The following is a 12,468-nucleotide window of genomic DNA, read 5'->3' as shown; positions in this document are numbered from 1 at the left end:
ATTTCTAAATTTTTTATTTAACCATGGACCCAAGGTACTTCATTTCTAATTAATCCTTGAAAAGAAACTCAAATTAAAAATATTTGAATTGTGAAACTAGAGTATTTTATAAATAGCAATAATCTTAATTCATTTTAAATCATCAAATAACATTGTCATTTACCATAATTTGTTCACTTGGAAGTCTCTAAACATTACAACAACATCCGAGATCATAAGGAATAAACATGAGCATTTGCATTTCTATTTACAATGTCTTTGAAAAATGTTCAAAATCATTCAATTGATCAAATGGCATATCAAAGGAAGGAGGTGAGAAGCTTGTATTCTTCATTTGTAGCACAAGAAGCTCTAATTATAATAATCATTATCTTTTATATAATAAAGATGAACATATTTGTTAAAAGAAAGAGTGTAAATTTTATGATGACATATTAACAACAATACTATAGAAAAAATGTCCAAATTTTCAACAATTATATTATAGCTGTATAGTTTTGCTTCTAGTTTTGATTGTGTGTTTTTTTTTTGCATCAACGATTCGGATCACACAGTGTGATCCATCAATCTTGAGCATTCTTTCATCTTGATGATGGATCACAGAGTGTGATCCGAAACGTTGATGCAAAAAAATCACACACAATCAAAGCCAAAAGCAAAACTATACAACTATCATGGATTGTGGAAAAATTATTTGTTTAATTATATTATAATTATAATTGAAATTAAACTTGATGAAATCATTGATTATTTCTTAGTTAATATAAAATTCACAATCTCATATTAAATAACAAATATTTGAATTGAATTATTAAATATATATTAAAATTAAACATTATTTTATAACAAATTAATAAACATCTAAAAATGGTTTAACCGACTCAGAAAAGTAACCAACAACACTTTGTCCCTCATGGCAGACAAACTTGTGTCCAAAGAAAGCATCAAAATTTCACAAGTAAAATATTACAGTTAAATATATATCAATATGAAGCGCAGTGTCTCATGTGTGTCCGTGTTTTTTCTTTACACCTTGGTTTCTGAGTTTTTCTTCAACTGGAGATCATGGAATCCAAGAATGCAATTCAAGAAAAGATTGATCCAGATCGCTGGATTATTCAGGTAAGGAATAATCTGCGGATAGAGGGGGAAGAACAAGAAGAGTTATGTGTCTCTGTGTTTAGTGTGCCCAAGGACCTATTGGCAGCTAAGCCGGAAGCATACACTCCACAGTGTGTTTCCATTGGGCCATATCGCCACTGGAGATCCGAGCTGAATGAAATGGAAAGATACAAGCTCGCTGCTGCCCGGGCATTCCAGAAAATAATTGAAGGCCACAGCTTCGAGTCCGTCGTCAAAGAGGTACGCAACTACGACCGCCGAATTCGGAGCTGCTATCACAAGTACCTCGACTATAACGGCGAAGCCCTGGCATGGCTCATGGCTTTGGACGCCTGCTTTGTGTTGGAATGCTTACACTTCTTGGCCAAGCCAGCTTACCAAGATTCTTCAGAGGTAATTCAGGTGGCAAAATGTTTAGACCCATTCGGCAGACGCGCTACCCACAACGCCATATTGAGAGATGTGACGATGCTGGAAAATCAGGTGCCGCTGTTCCTCTTGCAGAAGCTGTTGGAGATCCAGCTGGGTTCAAAAGACATGGCAGAAGAGAGGCTCTCCAATCTGGTAAGGCTTGCTTGTATTCAATTTTCTCCGTTTTTCTTCAACGTGCCCGACAGTTCAAGGCTGCGTATAACACAGAGGAGTCACATACTGGAGGCGCTCTATTTCTCTCTTGGCATGTCTGCGTGCAAATGCGATCTCATCGGAAAGGGCAATGAGGACGAGAAGCCGCCCTCGCCCGACCAAACAGGCGTGGCACAAGAATACAGCTGTTTATGGAAGGCTCTTACTTCGTTGGACATTGGCCCCATTCGAGAATTCAGGAAGCGTGTGCTGAAACATAGGGTCGTCCAGTTTCTAATGAAGTTGCCCCTACACCTCCTGTCTGTTTTGGGTAAGCTGCCAGTGTTGCGCCTGTTTAAGGGTCACTTAACTTTTCTGTTTGGATCCAACGAAACAGAGAAGGAAGAGGAAGGAAGCTCCTCTGTGGAGACTCCGCCTACACGGGACGAGCTGGACGTTCCGTCTGTTGCCGATTTGTATTCTGCGGGAGTGAAGTTCGTTCCCACTGATGGTGACCTCACAACAATTCGCTTCGATCAGGCCACTGCTACTCTTTATCTGCCCAAAGTAAGGTTGGACTCAAACAGAGAAGTAATTATCAGAAATCTGGCAGCGTTTGAAGCTTCAGCGGTTCCGGGTACTTTGTTTTTTATTCGCTACACCGATTTCATGAACGGCATCATCGACACAGACGAAGACGTCCGACTACTGAGAGAGAGTGGAATCATTTACAATCATCTGGAGAGCGACGGGAAAGTGGCAAGTCTGTGGAATGGCATGGGGAAATGTGTGAAATTGCCAAAAGTACAGTATTTAGACAAAGTCATTGCAGACCTGAATAGCTATTATAAGTGGACATGGAGCGTGGCGGTGGTGGAATACGTGAGGAAATACATATTCGGTTCATGGCCGTGTCTGTCTTTACTGGCTGCGCTCATTCTGTTGCTTCTCACATGTTTCCAGGTATTCTGCTCTATATCTAACTGTAAACGTTGGATGAACGACACCAATTTATTTCAGGAGTAATGGCGGAAGTCATATAATTAGTCCCACCTCAATGGAGTCATTAAATTAGAAATCCAAATATTTACATAAAAAATTTAAACAGTAATAGGTATAATTAAAGTTTAGGAAGCAAAAATCTAAGGAGGTTTGTCACAAAATCATCTTTAGGATGTCTTAAAAGAAAGCACAAAAACAAAAGGACAATATGTAAAAGATATAAAACTGTAATCTTCAATTATGATGGAGTGAAAGAATTCGTGAGTTATGAGCAAAAGAAAAAGATCTTTGAAATTTGTAATTTTGAATGATTTTTAAGTATTGAATTTTTTTTGAAAATATAATGGAAAACATTTAAGACTATATTAGAAAGGTGAAGTGTTTGAAAACTACCATAAACATGAATGTAGTCTATCATATAGGGATCCTCAAGATGTTATAGCACTAAAAGTACTCAACACAAGAGGATAAGGTATGTACCAAAGATGAATATCCTTAAAATATCATTTGTGATGATGTCATATTATTTATAGAGAATAAAACTAGCCAAAAAGTAGCCAAGTGAAATGTCTAAAGAATATGATTATTAGTGAAATAGAGTAGAAGACCATGACTTTATTGGAAAAGGAATAATAGTGGCTAAGTGAAGATGGATAAACACACACATTTTTTTGTAGCAAAGGAGGATAAATAGGGAAAAGTTATTCTACAAATTACATTATACGAATATAAGAAACAACTACCTCCTCACAAAACATGAATTGTAGACAATTCCTAAATGAGATAATGTAGATAATATAAAAGCTCATATGGTATTTTTATTTTTAAGTTCTTACATTCAAGTACATTGAAATGTGGTATGAGTGATGCAAAGATCCATGTCATTTTCAATGAAAGAGAACTACCAAGTCTTTGAGGAGATAGGAAAGTGAAAGAGGACAATCAATAGAGGAGTAGGATCTCTAATCTAAAAAAAGGTAATGTTGTGTCTAGGTTCCTCATATCGGAAGGATGGTTTTATGATCTATCTCAAGCTCTTATCTAGATGTTTGATGTAGTAATATTCTAGTATAAAATAAAATCCTACATCACTGAAAAATAAATTTATAGTTTAATTTTGTTTCTTAGGGTGTTAACTTTCAAGAATGATGTGAAGTAATTTATGGTGAATTACTAAACTAATCAATCAATCTTTTAATTTTACTAATATTGTTTATAACTACTTTTGCAAATGGATATAGTTACAATTACTATGTTTATGTAGAGTTAGAATATAATTAGGAGTCTTGTATGTGCCTAGTAGGGAGAAAGGAATATTGTTGTTGTGAGCCTAGTTTGGCTATGTTAGTTTATTAGTGAATTTACAACTAAAGTGGGGTAGGGAATCAACACTTAAATATCCTAAATATGGTTGTTGGAAAAGCATATGTGATATTAGACTATGGAACTGGGCAATTTTATAGGTGCTAATAAACCTTTTATTGAAGGGAGTTCACATGAGACCATATACAGTAGTTGCATATGAGTTTTACTTTAATATAGAAGTTATTTGTTGTCTTTCCTTTGGATTTTCTGTACTTACCATGTTTTTCAATTCAATGTCCATTTCCATTTGTACATTCTAGTTTTGTATGTTTAATTAATATGTTTACATCATTAACAAACCAACTTTTCATCTGATTATTTATTATTTTTCGTGATTATTCCAAGAACTAAGAATACCTATCTTAAACATTCAATTTTGTAAAATAACATTTGAATTAACAACTCCTAACTCTTTTAATTTACTTTCATTAATTATCATTACTATATCTATATTTGACCTAATTAATCCAATAAAAGTTATTTTTTTACACTATTATGCAATTTCGCATAATTTAAATTTATTTCAAATATTAAAAGATATTTTATTTTAATCTAAGAACCACTCACGATTTGAAACATGACTCACTAGATAAAAACTCACTCCACATGTTCTTGACCATATAAAATAAAATGATATTTAGATTTTAATCATAATATTATTTGTGAAAATATAGCTATAATAATAACCACTCTCAATTATTAACATGTCATTTATAAAAAATGTTTTAATTAATTTTGATTTTAAAATTTCATTAAAAAATTTAAAGAAAATATGTGAAAAATGCTATAACTGTTGTTGACAATTAGATCACTACATTATAATTTGCTCCTTTCGAGCACCAAACTAGAAACAACAATTGGAAGACCAAGGGTCACAACTTAGAAATCCACTTTAAACAACAATTGAAGACCAAGAGTCGCAACTTACAATTTTACACAAAGGTGTCCCTCATGGGAGTTGAACATGGGTCTCCACATTGAGAACTCAATGCTTTAACCAACTAAGCTCAACCCCTTGAACAAGATTGGAAAATTAGAAATCTGATACTAAATTCAAATCTTCCAATACCCAAAACTCAATTTTACTGTGTTTATTAATTAATTCAAACTTAAAATACCAGAAGTTTTTCCAATTCATTAATTAATAAATACGATACCTATAAGGTGAACAATCTTTCCGGCGGGCTTGTACTTTGTATATACCGTCCCATACAGCAGCAACGGAATTTCCTATATTAACTGAAAATAACAACAACAGAGAAAATCTACGACGATATTTGTCCACCATTGTGTTCCCACTGGGGTATCACTCAATTTCAATATGTATGAGTTCTGTCCCTACCAAGGAAAAAGGCACCATACGCCGAAGAACACTGATCACACCTTTAATATGCGAAGACATTTTTAAAATTGAATAAAACAATATAGAAAATAATGTATAGAGTTAAGCTGAAATAAGAAAACCGCACAAGAAAGCAGAAAACTGTGGTGTTAATATGGTAAAAATATATAATGGAGTTCAATAACCTAAATAAACGACGCTAATTGAAAGATAAAACCTTCCTAATTAAGTGGCGTTTTGCTATGAAAAGCAAATAAAAGGCTGGCTGTAATTAAAAAAGTATGTTCATATGAGATGAGCATTTATGTTGTCGCTTAATCCTGCAGAAGGTTTGTCTCCGTCCACCACTGCTTACAGTCATACACAGAGCAGAAAGCTTGCAAACAGGTGAGAAGCAAAAGAATCCCCGCAGCCACCACAGTAAGAAACTGCGATGAACCAAACATGTATTTGTTCACGTACTCCATCAGCGCAACGCTCCATCTCCTGTTGTAATGCTTGTTCACGTCCCCTATTACTTTGTCTAAATAGTTGACTTTTGTGAGCTTCACACATTTACCCATGCCGTTCCACAGGCTTGCCACTTTCCCATCGTTTGCCAGGTGATTGTAGATAATCCCGCTCTTCCTCAGCAACCGAACATCTTCGTCTGTGTCGATGATGCCGTTCATGAAATCAGTGTAGCGAGTGAAGATCAACGCACCAGGCGCCGCCGAAGCTTCAAACGCCACCAGATTTCTGAGAACCACTTCTGAATTGGCGTCCAACCTCACTTTTGGGAGATAAATTGTGGCCGTTGTTGTATCGAAGCGTATTGTGGTGAGGTCTCCGTCAGTGGGAAGGAATTTCACCCAAGCTGAATATAAGTCGGCCACAGAGGGAACCTTGAGTTCGTCCCGTGTAGGGGGAATTTCCACAGACGAACCTCCTCCTTCTCCTGCTTCTTCTCCTTTTTCATCTCCTTCCCCATGTTTCTCTTTCTCTTCCTTGTCGGATCCGAAGAGAAGAGTTGACGGCCCCTTGAAAACGCGCAGAATTTTCAAATTTCCTAGACAAAAAAGAAGGCGCATGGGTAGCTTGACCACAAACTTGACGATCCTTCCTTTGAACAGACGCTTGAGCAGTGCCGTAAGACTTCGAACAGGACCGACGTTTAACGAGGAAACAGCAGTCCATGCCGAATTTAGAGTTTGTCTTACGAAGCTCGTATCCAGCAACCACTCCTTTTTAGTCTCATCGTCCTCTTTATTGCCGTCGCCCATGGCCTCTGTAGGGACAACGGAGTAATGGAGCACCTCCAGTACATGACCCCTCTCTTTTACAGGCAACCGTGAACTATCTGGCATCTTGAACATGAACGGCGATAATTCTTCACAGGCAGCACCGACCACGTTGCAGAGCCTTTCTTCTGCCTTGTCAATAGAGCCTGACTGCATCTGCAACAACTTCTGCAAGAGGAACAGCGGTACCTGATTCTCCAGCATCATCAAATCTCTCATAATTGCATTGTGAGTAGCGCTCCTGCCCGATGGATCTAACACTCTGGTCAGTCGCTTTACCTCGGATGACACTTCCTTGGAAGACTGGTCCGCTTGTTTGACGTAGAACTGCAAGCACTCAAGCACGAACGAGGCATCCAAAGCCATGAGCCATGCCAGGGCTTCCTAGCTGTAGTCGAGGTATTTGTGTTAGCAGCTCCGTATTTGCCACTCGTGCTTCTTCAGTTCTTCGACTACAGATTCGAACTTGAGACCTTCAATTCTCTGCTGAAATCTACGAGCCGCAGCTACTTTGTATCTCTCTGTTTCGTACAGTTCGGATCTCCACTGGTGATATGGCCCGATGGAGACGCACTGTGGAATGTATGCTTCTGGCTTCACTGACAATAACTCCTTTGGCACACTGAAAACCGCTATGCAGAACTCCTTTTCCTCCTCTTTTTCATGATCTATAAGGAGGGCATCCCTAATTGAAATAACCCAGCGAGATTGATCGATTTTTACTTGATCGGTATTCTTAGAATCCATGCTCAGGAGTATTGAGGGATCAACGAAACTAAACAAGCCACAGGATTATGGTGGGATCAACGAAACGAGACAAGCCGCACAAAGAGAGGAAGAAAAAGGGATAAATGATAAACGAAGGACGGTAAATAATTGGACAGAGGGACCTACTTACTTTCACATGGCTGCGTACTTTCCCAACTAAAGCAGCTGACTCATCATGAAAGCGTCTGGTAGTGCGCATCTCATTTAAGGCGTATTCTGCTTGCAAACAGTGTTCCACACAAATTTGTTGGGGCCAAATTGGGAATTTGATGTTTGTAGCCTATAATTTTAACCTTGTAGATCCGATCTTTGAACAGACACAATTTAATAATGTTGAAGAGCCTAAAGAAAATCGTTTTCTTAAAAAATTTAAGAATAAAACGCGTGGAATTGTTTCAGTTTTCAAATAAGGAAGATCACTACGAGTGAATTGTCATTTCTTAATTTGCAGGCATATTTAGTTTGAAACTCTAGGTTTAGTGGGAACTAGATTCTTTCTTGATTAGGTTTAACGCAAGTTTACATTTTGTCACTAAAATAAAAAAAGGTTTATAATCAATCATTCTTTAGTTTTCTAGTTAATAATTCTTTATTTCAAAGTTTGTTGAATTGCACTACCGATATATATATATAAGTGTTTCAAATTTTTTATTCAATGCCATGGAGGGTAAGATTACTTTCAAGATAAATATAAAGAATATAGCTTTAAATTGTTTTCTCATTATATTTGTTTATAAATTAATTTTTTATAATAAATTACTTTTTTAATTTTAATTGAATAATATTGAATTATAATTAAATAATCAGTTATAAATATTTTGTGGAATAAATTTTTTGATATTTTAAAAGATGAAAAACACACATGTGTAATAATATATTTATAATTATATTACTATTTTGTCATATTATTTCTTGTATACAAACTTCTCTTATTTACAATACATTGCTTTATTTGAGAAAGTATAGTTTATACCTTAAAAAAAGAAAGAAGTAAGAAAATAGGATAGTGTAAGAATGATAAAATGGTGGCAATTGGAAAACAAACTACTTATAATTCAACTTAATTAAATTTTTTTTTATATTTTCTTGGGTCTCTATATAAAGTGTAAGTAAACTTTTTCACTCATATTAAAAATTAGTTTAAGATCTAAGGATGTGGTCCAGTTATCATTAGAATATAAAATAAAATAATTTATTTAGCTTAAATCAAATCATCTATTAAATTATTTTATTTGAGAAAATTTTAACTAAAAATTTACACTCTAATATCCCTCCTCCCCATTTAAAAATAAAAAATAAAAAATAAAACAACAAAAAAATAGTTATGAAATTTAATACATCATAAAGCCAATTTTAATAAATGTTATTATTGAAGCCAAAAGTCTACATGCTTCAAAATTTCAACACTTAGTAAAGATAAATCTTGTTAACTAACATTATTTTGTAGCTGTGTAGGTCATATTGATAGATATTGGATACTCTTTTAGATCATTTCATTAAAATAGTATTTTTGGTATTTAGTCAATGATAATTTAATATTTCATTTATAAGAAAATTTGATAAATATTTACTCTAATTCTATTCGTTCTAATTAACATTATAAAATTATGATTAAAAATATCTTTTTAAATATGTTAAAATTATACGAGTTGATGGTAAATTTGGATGAATTGAAAATGATATAAATATAATGAAACTTTTAAATAATTGTAAAAAAAAGTAAATTTTTATTGTTGTATTTAATTAATATTTTATGTGTTTTATTTTATCTTTAGCATTTTTTTTAGTTAATATTTTTTTGTGGACAAAAAATTAGGATATGGGCCTCCCTTTTAGTAAACCTTTAAAAATAGGTATATACGCTTTGAGTCACCAATGCAGTATTTTGTAGGTAATTTTAATACAATTTTGATTATTTAGTTTATGTCTTTTCATTATTTACTATAAGGTTATACATATGAAATAAGTTATTACAATGCTTAAACAATTTATACATAAATAATTTCGAGCACCTACTATAAATGACTCACATTGGGACAACCACATTACCACTATAATTGATATATCTACACTTATTCACCATCAACCTTCTCAAACTCTATGAATAGTATTGCATTGAATTAATAAATACATATAGAAAAATTGATCTACAAAATTTGTACAATGTTTCGTCATGTTACACTAAGTTATTTAATAAATAGAACAAGGCCTAGAGCTTAAATGATTTAACAATCCTTGAAGATTATAAGAATTGTTCAATTAAAAAAAAAATCCAACCCAACAATAATTCTAGAAAGTAGTTTCACTCTATGGAAATAATGTAATCTATCACTAGGATGGACTCTAAACTCTATTTCAGAGGCACATAATATAAAAATATTAAATATATAAAATTTAGAATTTGAGATAACAATTACTCAATTCTCCAAAGTACATCTATTATTAAAAGACCACGTCTTAATACCATGGATCTAATATGAGAGCATGGTTAGTACATTACTAGTTATAAAGATCAAAATATGATGTTTTAAAGGTTTAATAATCATAGCATGCCATTGTGAGTGTTGGAATATGCTAAATCATGTAGAATTATTTTATTTCTAGAATCTTTAAATTAAGAACATTTATGATTCAGAATGAAAATCAAGTGTATTGAAAATTATTTTTTTAGTACAAAATGGTAGATTCATGAATCAATCAACTTTTCCTCATTTATAAAACAAATTTCAGAGTATTTAAATTTGGAATCTTATTTTTGTGAACCTCTTCCTTACTAATCTTGCTATATTTTACATTGACTTGAATTTAATGCAAGTGTATCTTTCTATTATATATGAATATATTGAACATTTTTTCCTATTTGAATGATAAAAGTGGATACCATAAGTTCTTAGCATTCATTTAGGTCTCATTTTTTAAGGTTGTTGCTGACGTAATGATTAAATTATAGTTATATTTTTACATAATAGTTGACCAATACTTGAAGCTAACTTGATTCACATTTCCAATGATTAATCTTCACCTCAATTCATCCATTCACCTATTTAAATAAACGATGAGTGTAAAAATAGACATAGCTCATTTTTTTAATATAAAAATACCCCAAATCTTTGAGATTCAAATTTCAAAATCAGAACAAAATAACTCCCTCCTAACTAACGTTATTTTCTCTCTCTAATGCAAAATATGTATATTTGCATTATAAGATGTCATATTAAAGAATAAACCTTAATTCACTTTTTTTGAATTAAAAAAAACATAAGAAATATCTAATAACACAATTTACATTTAAAATAAAAAATTTAAATTGAAACTTTTACATTATATATAAATTGAATTAGACATACTACCAATTTCAAGAACAACGTAAGACTATCCCAAGCGTTATTTATGTAATCATATAGCTATGCTTAAAGAACAATAACAAAAAGGTCATGGCTATTCTGGCTTCAAAACAAACCTTTCGTACATCATGAGTGACGCATTAGTCAATCACAGCCATTTATTACAAAATTGACGGTGTAAAACGCACGACTAACATGTGTGTTAGTCAATCCGTACTGCCATTTTAGAACCAGAATAGACATGTCCTTACAAAAATGTGATAGTTACATATAACTGAGTCAACCATTTGCACAAATGACTTTCTTCAAGCCATATTTAAATATCAAACCCCTAAATTGGTCCCCCAATTTGGAGTGGAATACAACTCACAAGCCGAAGGTATCTTACATGAAAAAAAATATTTGGCATTAAAAAATGGGAATGTCAATTCAAGCTTTAATGTGAAACGAATTCCGAGAGCATGTAGCCATGTGAAACTTGAGCAACATATAGAACCCTTTTCTGCCTACCACGATTTGTTTATTGCTTCGCCACCTGGTCTGTGTAGTACCTATTTGAATTCTGTGCTCTCTCATAATTCGTAGTAGACTAGGAATCATGAACTCACATAAGGCGGATAAATTTAGTATCGATCAATCTTATTTTAATTAGGGATGGTCTGCAAATAAGAAGAAGAAAAAGCAATTTTGAATAGCCGTGTTCAATGTGACAAATGAGTTGATGGAAGTGATGGTTGTTGAAATAAGCAGTGGGCCGGGCTTATTTCACATAATCTAAGGTTTTAATTTTTAGCTGGCTCATGAGTCCCTCTCTTACTCCTTTCCATTCCATCAAATTTCTTTCCTGACAGCAATAGGGCCCCATTTCCTACGCGTGTGAGGGCTTTTGAGGCCGCTGGCGTCGAGAAGCGAAGGTATGCACAGAGCGCCGAGGGTGACCGCTGTGTAATTTTGTAATGAGTATTAATTGATATTTTCTTGAAGAATATTGATCCACATTTAAAATTGATCTCTTTCTTTTAACTCCACTCTTAATTTTTCGCAACACCCCGTACAAATTTAAACAAGCCCTTGCCAATGCAACCTAATAAGGATAATGGGAGGAGTAGGTGGTCATATATAATAATGTGTCTAGATATCTACTTAATTATCATCCATTGTTTTGATTTTTACTTAATAATTCATTACTTTAGTGCTTGTTAAAATGCACTATGGTAAAGAGGGTCCATCAGGAATAAGGGTCTTTTAAAAAGGGGCGATGGGCAAGAAGATCCAGGAAGGGCAGGAAATATCTAAGGTAATAATGATTAATGATATTATGGGAACTACAGAAATTTAGCAGGGGAGTCCAAAATCTTCTTTGGGTAGGAAAAAGAAGTGAGATGCTCTTTGTCATGAATTGTTGGAAGAGAATGGAGAAGTGGAATAGAAATTGGAAACATCGTTAGCATTTAAGGGCTCTAAGAATAAGGGTCATGTTAAATTGGGAATTAAACAAATCCCAACCATTAAATCTAATCCTAACATTGGAAAGGATTGAGTGAGAAGAGGAAGAATGTCATTATTTGAGTTCAAAAATAAAGATGGTGAGGCAGAGGGACAACTCAAAATCACTCAAATATTAGGAGAAGGGAAGGGAGATACCCTTTCCTCAAAGACATGAAGCTCCTTTCATGAAATG

The 12,468-nt window shown here is 33.7% G+C and overlaps 2 protein-coding genes across 2 annotated transcripts; one reads left to right on the top strand and one right to left on the bottom strand.

The window, feature by feature from the left end:
• Positions 1 to 1,065: 1,065 nt before the first annotated feature.
• On the top strand, positions 1,066 to 2,869 carry LOC131057049 (putative UPF0481 protein At3g02645). The gene has a single exon (XM_057991241.2). It carries the CDS (start codon positions 1,066 to 1,068, stop codon positions 2,710 to 2,712), a length of 1,647 nt encoding a protein of 548 aa, XP_057847224.2. The 3' UTR covers positions 2,713 to 2,869.
• A 2,840-nt stretch (positions 2,870 to 5,709) lies between these two features.
• LOC131047289 (putative UPF0481 protein At3g02645) lies at positions 5,710 to 7,041 on the bottom strand. The gene has a single exon (XM_057981153.2). It carries the CDS (start codon positions 7,039 to 7,041, stop codon positions 5,710 to 5,712), a length of 1,332 nt encoding a protein of 443 aa, XP_057837136.2.
• Positions 7,042 to 12,468: the final 5,427 nt, after the last annotated feature.

Source organism: Cryptomeria japonica, chromosome 7 (genome assembly GCF_030272615.1).
Source record: "Cryptomeria japonica chromosome 7, Sugi_1.0, whole genome shotgun sequence".
Classification (NCBI taxonomy): domain Eukaryota; kingdom Viridiplantae; phylum Streptophyta; class Pinopsida; order Cupressales; family Cupressaceae; genus Cryptomeria; species Cryptomeria japonica.
Note: the sequence above shows the minus strand (reverse complement) of the source record. Positions and strands in the feature narration are given on the sequence as shown.

Bases quoted from the DNA above. Each gene is read 5' to 3' on its own strand.
- LOC131047289 (XM_057981153.2), bottom strand. From the start codon at position 7,041: ATGGCTTTGGATGCCTCGTTCGTGCTTGAGTGCTTGCAGTTCTACGTC.
- LOC131057049 (XM_057991241.2), top strand. From the start codon at position 1,066: ATGGAATCCAAGAATGCAATTCAAGAAAAGATTGATCCAGATCGCTGG.